At 39.6% G+C, this 13566-nt stretch overlaps 1 protein-coding gene across 1 annotated transcript in view; it reads right to left on the reverse strand.

The window, feature by feature from the left end:
- Positions 1-13566, reverse strand: part of LOC139743862 (uncharacterized) — a 242529-nt gene that overhangs the window by 6149 nt on the left and 222814 nt on the right. The window contains exons 15-30 of the mRNA XM_071654325.1: positions 13394-13522; positions 12495-12623; positions 11509-11643; positions 10406-10540; positions 9964-10089; positions 9302-9430; positions 8678-8806; positions 7997-8125; positions 6311-6439; positions 5547-5675; positions 4890-5018; positions 4051-4176; positions 3502-3630; positions 1981-2109; positions 1246-1374; positions 496-624 (exon numbers count right to left, since the gene is read on the reverse strand). Of these exons, the coding sequence (XP_071510426.1) occupies positions 496-624; positions 1246-1374; positions 1981-2109; positions 3502-3630; positions 4051-4176; positions 4890-5018; positions 5547-5675; positions 6311-6439; positions 7997-8125; positions 8678-8806; positions 9302-9430; positions 9964-10089; positions 10406-10540; positions 11509-11643; positions 12495-12623; positions 13394-13522 (2070 nt within the window). The remainder of the gene's footprint in view (positions 1-495; positions 625-1245; positions 1375-1980; positions 2110-3501; positions 3631-4050; positions 4177-4889; positions 5019-5546; positions 5676-6310; positions 6440-7996; positions 8126-8677; positions 8807-9301; positions 9431-9963; positions 10090-10405; positions 10541-11508; positions 11644-12494; positions 12624-13393; positions 13523-13566) is intronic.

Here is a 13566-nt window from a genome sequence, read left to right on the forward strand (position 1 = left end):
AGACCCCAATTATCAGACAAGTATTGGGCATGTAATCCACATCTGTGCTGTAAAAACTTTACAGGAACACTAGGTGATTACCAGGTATAATTTTAATTATTCATAGCTAAATATACCCCCATACAAACTATGTGTGGGTGGGAGTATAATCATATAGAGAAGTATATCTACCTCTGGTGTTTAGTATTAAAGAAGAAGAAAGTTGATCAAAAGTTAATATTTGTCAGTCTGTACCTGTACAGATCCTAAATATATACAAACGTTTCTCTCAAAGAAGTACACAATTATCATTCCTCCTAAGCAATGACATATTTTTCCTCCCTATAGGAAGACAAGAAAAACCGAGGATGTGCTTCCTAGATCCTAACACAGTAGATAAAAACTGAAATCCATACCAAATCTGTATAGCATCTCTACTTTACAAAAGCAATTAATTGTTATATATGCAGACTTTATGTAATTGTCAATGTTGTCACTCAAAAAAGAAATCCTCACCCTTCTCGCAGTTGTGCCCACGGTAGCCCGGTTTGCACTGACACTCTCCGGTCACCGCGTTGCAGATCGTGTTGCGGCCGCAGGAACAGGCCTCTGCGCAGTCTTGACCCCACGTGCCTGGTGGACAAGCTGTGGGAGAGATGGTGGGGGGGGGGGTGGTCAAATGTCAATTATCAACATGCATTGGCCCTCAAATACAATTGCACTTTAAAATCATAGGTTGGGGATCAACCATTACAAAAAAAAGTTAACATATTGTACAAATACATTCATATATCTACAACTGAAATACATAAGACCAGAAATGACACATAGACCAATTAAAAGAATAAAGAAAAATAATTTTGTGCATACATTGACATTTTACTTGGAGACTGAAATCTTACTAGTGCATCACAAGACACCCTCTAGAAGTGAAAACAGCCTATTCCTATTAACAGAAGGGAACACACCACAGGAGTGAATATAACAGACATTTCACTTTGTTTACCAGAACACTGAAATAACGATTCTCCACAAGAATCTGAAAATAAGATAATCATAAGCTCAATATCCCACCCTGCAGGCGATGGTGAAAAGAATAAACGGAACCACGGGAATTTTAGCAGCTCCAATAGAGAAAGTATAGGCTAGGTAAATATGGCTTAAAATTTTCCGAAATAGCCTTGTTTGGACACAGGGCTGGGCAAACTTTTTTAGCTGCTCCCCCACTCTACAGGGAGCATCAACGGGACCGGCAGTCATACTCACGAGAGTTACACTCGTATCCAGCGAAACCCGGTGGGCAGCGGCAGGCTCCAGTGATGTGGTCACAAGGGTTGTCTGGTCCACACTGGCAGCTGAGCGCACAGTCTTGGCCGTAGGTTCCCGGGAGACAAGCTGTACAAACAGAAATTCAAAACCAAAATAAAAAGATGCACATGTTTGTTGTTTGGACATTCGGGACAATTTGTCTCGAATGTCTCTTTATGTATCTCTCGTCTAAAAAGACCACAATCCTCAATCACAGCTAATGCATCAATAGCACAAGTACGTTTCAATGAAGGGTATATGCATCCATAGGAGTTTGGCAAGTTTAAAGCCATATTTACCATTTGCAGATGAAAATAAAACCCAGCTTTGGTGCTTCAAAATAGTTCTAAAATGTGAGTTTTAGGGACAGAAACAACTAATGTACAAATGCTTATCAATACAATCAGTGTTAAGTACTGTTAAACACACAAAATGTGAAGATTAGTTTTATCAAAATCGTTTCTAGAATAAACTAGCTGTCTGCAGTAATGGTTTATTGAGAAAATCAGTGATACAACAACGTGTACCTTCTTATATTTGTGACTTCATTGTACAATTCTTATATGGTAGCATGTTTTGCGATACAACTGAACTATACATACGCATCAAATGTGATAACTCTAATATTTTTTTAATCACTGCATGCTCCCAATGGTAAAGGCGATCATTTCAGGACTTTCTTCGAGTACTCACGTCTAGCACAGTTGCGTCCCTTCCAACCAGCGGTACAGGAACAGACACCGGTCTGGGCATCACACTGCCCTCCATTCTGGCACTGACACCTCTCCTCACAGTTCACTCCATGGTAGCCTTGTGGACAGGCTTTTCAGAGAAAACAAAGGTAATTAACAAACAGACATACAGATTAGAATGCATCATGCAGGAATCACTCCTAAAGGTGTACTGATAATGCCAGAAAAGTGAGAGGATAATACAATTGAAGAGTTTGTTCGCAAAAACCGATAAGTCCGTATTTGCCAAACGGAGATATTTGCGATTAAAGGTCTGGAAAAATAAAGAGAATAATAAAAAGATTTGTGCTTGTTTTGGCCATAACTTCAAAAATATACCTTTATATGTAGTGACCAAAATATCATTTAAAAGGTATTATTTTTTACTTTATGATAGAGACCGTAACTGAAAATCTTCAAAAATGGACCTATCGGTTTTTGCAAACAAACACTTCAATTATACATCACTCCATCGCCTATAGAAGAGGAAGAGAGAACTAGTCAGAATTTCCTAAAAATGTGTGTGTACAGAACCCATCAACTTCCTGCAGGTAAGACTTTAAAAGTTTGATGGTTTCTTTTCTCACAATAACTCTCGAAAAAAAAAAACACTATCATACACAGCATCATTTTTATTCTTGTGTGTGACAATGTATGTCTTCATCATGACTTTCAAGTTTTATGTAAAAGACAAATAATTTATGTTTATTCTAACAGAGGAACAGAGGCACCTGCTTAAGCCCTATTTATCCTGTTAACAACCTTTAAAAAAAAAAAGAGAGAGAGAGAACTTGGTGTAATTACATCAAATTCATTCACTGGTGACTACATGCTTTGAAAAATATTTATACGACCAAAAAAAAAATCCATATATATTGTTTTAGCATCTTAAAATTAATGAATTGCTTTTGACAGGACAACTGGTACTTTTGTAGGCTTAAAGGGACTGTACAGTACTGGTTGAGGTGGGGATTTATGTTTTGAACATTCCTAAGTGAGATAATGAGAAACCTCTTATGAAATATGAAAGAGCATGTAATTTTAAGAAGGATTCAACGTTTATTTGATGAAAATTGGTTTTCAAGCGGCTGAGATATCCAAAAAAGTGATAACAATAAAAGGCGGCAGGCCACGCCTTTTATTAGGATCTCTTTGTTTCACCTTGTTTTTGGATAGCTCAGCCATTTCAAAACCGATTTTCGTCAAATAAACTTTTGATACCCCTTAGAATTGCATGCTCTTCGGCATCTCATAGAGTGGTTTCTGAATATCTCACAAAACCTTAAAAGCTATATCCTCACCTCAACCAGAACTGTACACACCCTTTAACCCATTCCTGACTGGTCCCACATAAACCCATACCAGCATCAATGTAAACTGAACATTACACCAAAATCAGATGGTCTTAAAAGGGTTAATAGACAAAAGAGGAGAGGACTGACATCATATACAGCCAGTCATACCACGAGGAGGGGATACCTACTCTGTTCACACTGGTCGCCATGCCAACCGGGTTCGCAGATGCAGGTACCGTTGGTCTTGTCGCACGTCCCTCTGTTCAGGCAATTGCATCTCTGCGTGCATCCATCGCCGTAGTAACCATCGGCACAGGCTGTGGATAGAAGCAAACAAAGACACTTTTGGTATATTTTGATGCATTCGTACATTACGGGGACTCTTTTTTCTTGTTCTGTTTCGTTTTGGAGGATGGAAAGAAGTTTCAGAGCATGGTTGCTGCTACTGTGAAGTTAAACAATACACAGAACCAAAGCATGATGTCATAGCCAGTCATCGCCATGGAAACTGGTTCTTACAACCTCACCTGGCCAGAGTGTTTATGCTACGTGTGCACTTGGTTCCAACCCAAGCTAAAACAAAAGACTAAGACATTATTACTTTGGTACTTTGGTAATTTGCTTGCACTCTTTTTTTTTTTTTGGTTTGATTTTGCTTTGTCATTCATCTCACAGTGCAATGAGACACACATTAATTGATTGGGATGGTGCAAGGTGGGAAGTTGTCGGGGACTTACGTTGTTGGCAGGCTCGCCCCACCCATCCGGGCTGACAGGCACACATTCCCGTCACGTGATCACACTCGCCGTTCTGGCAGATGCAGCGCTGCTGGCAGTTGATGCCAAAGCGACCAGTAGGACAACCTGATGAGCAAAAGAGAAGACAAGAGTATTTTTATGTAATTTCAAAATAATCATGGAATGACCAAAAAAAAAAAAAAAATTAAACTCCCAAGGAATTAATCGTAAAATATTTTCATAACTATTGTCAATGGAAAATTAAATACAGAATACATGCTCTGAAGGTTTGTACGGTGAGAGGGATCCAGCTCCTTTTACTGTAAAAGACCTATTTATTCTCGTTTAAGAATGATTATTCTCATTTTTCAGATGGCAATCAAGAAAGAAAGAACTCTATACTGAAGTGATGTACTACATACCAGTGGAGCTTGACATGTGTGAAGTAATGGGAAAGAGAAGCTAATATTGAAGTGATCAGAATGGAAAGAGAGACAGTGTAATGATCAGAAGATATATAGCCAGCTAGCTAGACATATAGATAGATGAAGAGATAGCTAGCTACATGGCAGATAGAGAGACAGACAGATGGATGAACAGATGGATGAACAGATAGATAGATAGATAGAGAGACAGACAGACAGATATATGACAGACAAGTACACAGACAGATAGACATATAGACAAACAGACAAGCAGGTAGACAAACAGATGGACAGACAGATAAACAGATAGGCAGACACAGACAGCAAACAGACAGACATATTTACAGACAGACAGGTATTAGTCATGACAAAGACAAATCTGTAATACTCCTGGCAGTACAAATCCACACTCACGTTGGTGGCAGCGAATTCCGATCCAGCCGCTGGGGCAGATGCAGCGTCCACTGACGTGGTCGCAGTCAGCGTTGTTGGCACAGTCACACACTCCCAGGCAGTCTTCTCCATAGTAACCATCTGGGCATTCTGTTCATGGAACAAATCAAAAATCATATCTTTATTTCCTTAATCTCTTCTCTCTACAGAATCGTGCAACTTTCGATAAGGCGTGCCTTGCAGATGAGCAAACAGAAATGTACAATTGCATTTACAAGCTGACTGTTATTATCTCATCAAATCTCATTTTTCTATGCAACAAGAAAATTTGTATCAGTACCTAAAATAATGTAATGCATAATTACATCAAGTTTGGATAATATGACAAAGACCAATAATTATTCTTAATTCAAAAGATGCGGAATTAATAAACCTTAGTATCAAGAATCCAAATAGACTAATATCCTAAATCTTTGGTAGCAGTATTCAACGATCTAAAACAAGACCCCAAAACATTATTTCACAAAAGTTCAAAGTTAATATGTGATAATTCAGTGAGATATATGTTGTAGAAAATTGTTATTGAATAAATGCTCTCTGTAAAAAGTTTCCAGGTTATAACAACACTGGACCCTGATCAATCTAATATCCATCGGCTAGTCTCATTCCTAGGCTTACCATTCCTGCAGCCCTCTCCAGTGTAGCCGGCCGGGCAGTTGCAGTTGCCATTGGTGGGGTTGCAGTGCGCCCCGTTGCCACAGTTACAGCGATGCTGGCAGTCCAATCCGTAGTAGCCATCGGGACAGGCTGTGTGGAAAGGTCAATACATATGAGTAACTCGGACATTATCCTTGTAAGCGGATTCTCTGATCTCTATATTTCTTGGTTTGTAGAAATGCTGAAATTTTTAACGTCGTACCATTGCATATTTCATGTCCTTCTATCGAGGGGTTTCAAATTTTGTCACTCGAGAAGTGGATCAACTTGGCTTATTTTTGGACAAGTTCATAGCTGCCAACATGTTTGTGCACAATTTCCTAATCGTTCTTATGAAAATTACTAATGGTGGGTTGTTTTGCATAGAAGCACATAGTATATATATAAGATATAAGAAATCACTGATACTTCAGAATTTTATGAGGCCAGAACAGTAGTCATATGCTGAAATCACTAATGATTACTAAATTTTACTAATAGTTGGCAGGTATGATATTTTGGAACCACCTTTTTTACACCTGAGAAACTGCACACAAGAGAAAACTTGCCTCTTGCGTAACATTATTAAAATAAAAAGAAGATAAACAGAAGGGACAAGAACGATAGATTACGTTCATATGACATCAAAGCCTGGACTCGCACAGCTCTCGCTGCCATAAGCTTGCAACCTGTGCTCAATGCCGACGCCTTTTACGTCTTAGAACCCAAACGTTAGTTGTACTCACGTTTGTCGCAGAAGCGTCCCCTCCAGCCGGGGCTGCAGGTGCAAGCTCCCCTGATGTGGTCGCAGGTGGCGTTGTTCAGACACGCACACAGGTTCTCGCAGTTTACGCCGAAGAAGCCCGTCTCACATTCTGCCAGAATAAAGTTTCCATAGCAGCATTTTTAAATGTCAAGCATGAGTGGACATTGGTATGGAAATTACAATGAGATCACATAGTGACTCCTAAATTTGTATTCAAAACTGCAAATCATGAAGAAACTAGATATATCGCTATGGCGACTGATATGCCTCTGCCATAATGCATGGTTCTCCTAATAGGTCTATAGTACAATGTCTTGACAATGTGTGATGACAGTTTCAAACAATTGGCAAAATATTAAAATGACAGGTTTGACACAAATGTGCTGAATGTTCACTTTCCTAGAACTAGGTTCAATTGGATGAATGATTAAAATGTCAGAGTGCAGGTGTTTGGGGAACTGATGATTTTTACTTGACTTTTGACCCTTTTATAAGTTTATGCATTGAGTAATTTTTCAAGGTATTGAGAAAAAGTATAATTTCAGTATCAAATGGGAAAATAGCATTATCTAAACCTGGCCTTTGACCTTTGACCTCACAGTTCCAAAGAGAATCACTGTTAGGTTGAACATGCATAAATATGTAAGTTTCATGATGATACCTTGAGTTACTTTTGAGATATGGAGGAAAAAGTGCAATTCTGCACTTTCACTTGACCTTTGACCTTTTGACCTTTGACCTTTTGGCAAGAAACTTCCCACAGAATATATATTGGGTAATACATGTATACATCAAGTAAAAAAAAAAAAAAACCTTCATTCATTGCATAAATATAAGGAAAGTAGTGATATTTTGAGGAGTTGAAGTTGACCTTTGACCCCCTGACCTTTGACCCATGACCCCCAACTTCCCTAGATAATCACTGCCCATCGGTACAAGCATATATACTAAGTTCCATGAAGATACCTTGAACCATTTGCGAGATATGGAGAAAAACATGAAATTTCAATTTTTTTTTTCACAAAATAACCTGTGACCTTTGACCTTTGACCCTGTGACCCTAAAATCCACACAAAGTATTATCCCCCAAGGATATACCCTCATACCAAGTTTGATGTAAAACTACCACACGGTTCTTGAGATATCGACAAAACCAAAACGGGACGGACGGACGGACGACCCGAAAACATAATGCCTCCGGCCACTTCGTTGCGGAGGCATAAAAAATGTTATCAGAAATATGGACAGAAATTACAATGAGACCATAAAGTGACTCCTAAATTTGCATTCAAAACTGCAAATCATGAAGAATTTTTTTTTTGTCAGAAATATGCAAAAAGTTTTTTGTTTTTTCAAATGAACACAGAAAACTTCCCCCTATTACACAATATATGCATGATACGTGTACAGTCATCAGCAGGCGTGTTTTTTAACATTTTCACAAGAAGCTAACAAATATGAGAAATAGAGCATTTCAAAATTCTCTTTAGACTCTTTTGCTTTGAAGATATGTTTACTCAAGGAAAAAACATAACAAAACTCTTCCCTTGGAAAAGCAAATTGTCCATATTACTTTGTTTCAATTATGAATATAAATTAAAGACACTGACATATATATTACGACTCTTGAATTATATCTAACTCTGTGCAAGCAAGATCACCATACCTTGGTCGCATTCTTCTCCCCTCCATCCTGGGGTGCAGATGCACTCGCCGGTCTCGGGATCGCATCCGGCGCTGTTCTCACAGGTGCATCGGAAGGCGCATCCTCTGCCGTAGAACCCAACGGGACATTCTGGAGTGAAAGGGGGGGGGGAGGGAGGGGGGTGTTAGATCAAGCAGCTTAACACGTAGCAATTTATGTACGAGATATGAACACAGAATTGCTGAATACTTCTATACCTCAGTATAATAGGAAATCAAGCGTCACATCAAAATCAAAACATGACCCTTAGAAAGTAGATGACAAGGCCTCAGAGATATGATACACATGGAAGAGGTGATGACATTCAAAGGCATCAGGTCACTGTACTATGGATTGTCTCTTTTTCGTTGTTTTGTCATCTCTCATTTTGTTTCTACCACAGTTGTTTTCTCTGTTATTTTTTGTTTGTGTCCTTTAACATAACACAAATCAACAAAGGAAAACCTTGAGGTGGAAATCCTTATTTCTCTTTTGTTTCAGTACCTATAAAAACTTTAGACTGTTCATATTCTCTTCTTAAAAAACTTTTACATGCAGGCTAATTCTGGTAATAGTGTATGCAGGCTGTCTGGCTCGTTCAACCTAAAAGGGCAGCAAAAAGCCAATGAAACATGGTTAAAGCATCAAGGAGTACTATCTGACCATCAGAACAGAACTGTCCCCTCCATCCCGGTGTGCAGGTACAGTCTCCATTGGTCGGGTCGCACTCTGCTCCATTCTGACACTGGCAGTCGTGGCGACACATCAGACCGTAGCGACCGATGGGGCAAGCTGGAGGATAATCAATTGAAATCAGACAACATATTACAATAAGGTTAGCAAAAAGCTGAAGGTAGAGACTTCCAAAATAATGTGCACTGGAAAACAAAAAGACAAGATCTGCGAGATCACATTTAATTCAAAGAAAAAGGGTCATACTTCAAACATACAGTACAGCTTACAGATTAACTACAGGTTGGAAGCAATGAAAAGCGACAATTAAATACTTAGACACACACTTACCAAGTGAGAAGATTGATAAACACAAAACAAATGGAAGATACACCAATTGCAAAATTGGCAATTTTCATCCATCTTCCATACATAACTAACTTTTCAACAAGTGTTCAAAAAAAAAAACAAACTTCAGTACAAGGTTGAATATTTTTTCCTTTGAACTATGAATGTTAATGGCAGAAATGTAGATATTAGACAGTCATTGTGCAACGGAAGAGATTGAAATAAGATTCTGAAGGTGAAAAAAAAAATTGCTGCATATCTACTGACCATCACGACAGTTCTCGCCAAAGTATCCCAGGGGGCAGAGACACTCTCCGGTAGCCTTGTCGCACACCTTGTCCTCCGTACATGTGCAGTTATTCTGGCAGGAGATTCCCCACGAGCCATTGGGACAGTCTACGATGGAACGATAATGGGAAATAAAATAATGGTAAGACATGCTTTTTGCATGATTCCCCATGGGTCTGCAACACACTGCATTGCCCAGTCAACGCAAGTAATAGACGCCATACATTGTAGTGTCTTCCTTTCCACTTCGTTTTTAAGGATCCAACGACAAAAGTTACAGATTTTATTTCACATTCATTCTTTAAAAACAAAAACAAAACAAAACAAAACACACACACAAACACTGCTTCTTGTGGAACAAATGCACAATCAAATCATGTACCACTAAACATCATTTTAGCTTTAAAAATATGATTTTCATTCCTATCAGATCAGGTCTCACAATTGTTACAACAAAATCTTCTCCTAATTTCTTGATTCTTGAATGTTTCAATGACATGTGATGGTAAAAATTTCTTCCCAATTTTCATTTATCACAGCTACAACTTTTTAAAACTTGTGCAATTCTCAAGTTTACAAACAAAATTCCTGAAAATGATACTGATGTTCTCTAGGTCATAATGCAAATATTATGTTCTCACCATCAAGGCAGCTAAGGCCGGTCTTGCCCGCTTCACAGAAACACGCTCCTGTGATGCTGTTACAGTCGTTTCCTCCGCAGCGGCAAGAGAACTTGCAGTTGACTCCATATTTCCCATATTCACAAGCTACAAGATACAGCAAGATCAAGAGATGATCGGTCAGCATATTTGTAATGTTGTCTACGTCATATCCGCACATATATCACTTTTGTATCAGTTCATCAAAACTGTTTCAATAAAAAAACAAACACACAAACGAAACACCAAAACATGAATAGGTTGACATTGTCACCATCAGTAACAATATCATCACTGTTATCATCATCACTGTCATCATCATCATCGTCATCATCACCATCATCACCACAATATTTATCATCTCATCAATAATTACGATATTTACGATCATGACGCATTTAAGAAACTTTCTTAATTGACTTACGTCTCTCGCATGCCTCCCCTGTGTATCCCGCTGGACACTCCCTGCTGCATTCTCCCGTCACCTTGTTACACTGCGAGGCGTCCAGGCACTGGCACACCCTTCGGCACTGCTCCCCAAACATTCCCAGGCGGCACTCTGGGTCATTTTTTAACAAAAAACACATCATGGCACAATGTGACAAACTGCACGTTGCTAACAAAACTGACATGTTTGTTGGCAGAAGAACTTTGTCAATCAGTGCTGTTCTTCTGAATCTTAACCCGTTGAGGACGGACTGATTTTGCTACAACACGCATTTCCCATAGACACCTGCCCGAGTATACTCGGGACTCGTCCTCAACGGGTTAAATTCAAAAGAAAAAGGACAGTTTCTATTGAAGTATTCCTCTTTTAACAACTATCTTTATCTAAGTTATACAGTACCTAAAAGAGCTGTGCAGCAAACATAACAGCCATTTCCCAATTTTGTTTCATTTTTATTTCTACAATTGTTTTTGTCTTCAGACATTTTTGGGTTGGGGAGGAGGGTAAGGAGCAAAACGCCAATAAAACAGTTTTGAAAATTACAGCTGAATACCTTCTGATATATATGAAAGCTTAAAGAAAAAGGCATTGCACTAACACACTTTAGTTTGAAACCTGATCACCAAAGGATCATGAGACTGCATTAAACAGGCCAACGATGGAAAAACCAGGGTATGGATGCTGATACGATACCATTTTTTATTTTTCATTTTCCATTTCACTTTTTTTTTGAGAGAGAGAAGGCAAAGATGAGTCAAGAAAGTGCAGAGCTAGTCTCATTTCCAAATAAACTTTGTCAGAATTGCTTTGCCGTCTGTAGAGCATGACAAAAAATATTTCACACGCAAGTGTTGATTGCTTCTTTACACGACACACGTTTAAAAATTTGTCTTCATATGTATACATCCTCTAGCAGCACACTTGTTTTCAACACATCAGAAAGAGATATTGTAGAGAGAAAGGGGGGGGGGGAGAGAAGAAGTGGATATATGCAGTTTCTGCGGGAGATCAAGAGTTTTATCACGGCAAAGAAAGGAAAAGAAAGGATGAGTTCATTGTCAGTGGCTTGCTGCCCTCACCATCCTGACACCGGTCTCCCTCGTAGCCCGGTCGGCACCGACAGGTTCCCGTCACGGGGTCGCAGCCCTCCGAGTTGGTCGGATGACAGTCGCACTGCTCGCTGCACATGCTGCCGTAGTAGTATTCGGGACATTCTGTGGAAATGGAGATGGAGAGCTTGCTATCATTCACGACATCACACTACAACGTTTAACCTCTGAAGTCAAGATCAGAGACTATACACACTTGACAGTGAGGACACTGTATATGAACCCACACTCTCGATCTCACACACCCTGGGAACTGGTGATCCACCATGCAAACAAAATATTCAATCATATAAATGCTAGATGCGCCTGAAAAATTAATGCAGACAAAAGTCACCGATAATCCCATACTATTCAACAAATTTAAAGTATGAAAGCCAACGTGACCATGAAGTACATCAACTATATTAAAAAAATTTATAGGCAACACATCCAGTTTACAAAATGCACTATAGGTGGAACACACCAGCTTAGTCCTAGATTGTCAATTGAAGCTGGAACAAAGCAGCTACAAAATGTAAGTCCCGATTGTTAATTGAAGATTGAAGATTACAAAATCCAAGATTCAAGATCATTACAAACCTATAACTTTAAATATCAAGTTGCATTGGCCAGGTTAATTTGCAATTATTTTGTATTAAGTTACAATGGATGAGCTAGCTCTTAGTCATCACTGGTACGGCTTAAACCCAGGGACTGAACATTGACATGTACACCTTTTCTCTTTGTGATTATTGCTGCTGTTCCAACCTGCAATATTGTAGGTACTGTACATGTACACCAACCAGTGGCCCTTTGCTCTTCATAACTATCAACCTGTTGAGGATGGGCTGATTTTGCTACAACACGCATTTCCCATCAACACTTGCCGGAGTATGCTCAGGACTCGTCCTCAACGGGTCAATGCGGCTTCAACCTATCTTTACTGAACATCAGCCAGTGGATCTCTCTCTACTCACTCAGGTTGCACTGGAAGCCAAAGTACCCTGGGCGGCAGAGGCAGGTCCCCCAGCGCTTGTCGCAGGTGATGCCTGTCGGACAGTTGCACTCCTTGCTGCAGTCACGGCCCCAGGACCCAGGGGGGCAGCCTGAGGTGACGGGAGGGGGGAAAGGTGAGTCCCAGTTAGGTTTAATTGGCAGAAGGGGTATCAGTTGGAAGGGTGGTTGAGGAGGGTGGAGGGTGGGTTGCAATGTCGAAATAGAGCATCATTTAATTAACAATGCTATCCTTGAAACAAACATAACGGTCCTTCAACACTTAAGCAAATTTTTAATAACTTCCTTGTTACAAACATGAGAAAAAAATCTCAATCATCAACAGTCACAATATACTCATATATTGATAAAGGAAAGATTGAATGTACTCCGAATGTCACTTTTCATACTTGCAGTATAACAGAAAGTGTTTCCCTTTCTTCTCCTTGTTGCCTGCTTATCACATTGATTGATAAAGCGGTTGGTATCCTAGCAACCACGTGTTACGAGAAATAAAACAATTTTCTATGGTGATTTGTGTTAAAATCAGCACAAAGAGATTAACTCGATTGCACCTCTTTACAAGTGGGTCTGACATGATCGAGTTCAAAGAAAACAACAAAAATATACATGTATATATAAAGAATGCTTTATCTTGACAGCTAGTGATGCCTACAGTAGACTAATATGATTTGATAAGATTGTGGGTCGACTTTGAACTGTACAGTATGTGAGTAACACTGTATTCACACACACACATCATTTGCACGATACTGATCAACAGCACAGCTAACTGTCATCGCGATTTCTTAGAAGCACTTCAAAAGGTGATGAATAGAAGCCGAAACAAGCAAACGCGGCGTGGCTTGCGGTTGACACTCACCATCTCTGCAGTACGTCCCCTTGATGCCAGGCAAACAGGTGCAGTCGCCGGTCACCGGGTCGCAGGTACCCCCGTTCTCGCAGAGGCACGGCTGTTCACAGTTCTCTCCGAATTTGTTCGAAGGACAAGCTGCAATATGTGAACAAGACAAACAGCCACACCATGCACGCACA

The sequence above is a fragment of the Diadema antillarum genome, unplaced genomic scaffold (assembly GCF_040938485.1).
Source record: "Diadema antillarum isolate AM-2024a unplaced genomic scaffold, OU_Dant_1.0 seq00001117_RagTag, whole genome shotgun sequence".
Lineage (NCBI taxonomy): Eukaryota > Metazoa > Echinodermata > Echinoidea > Diadematoida > Diadematidae > Diadema > Diadema antillarum.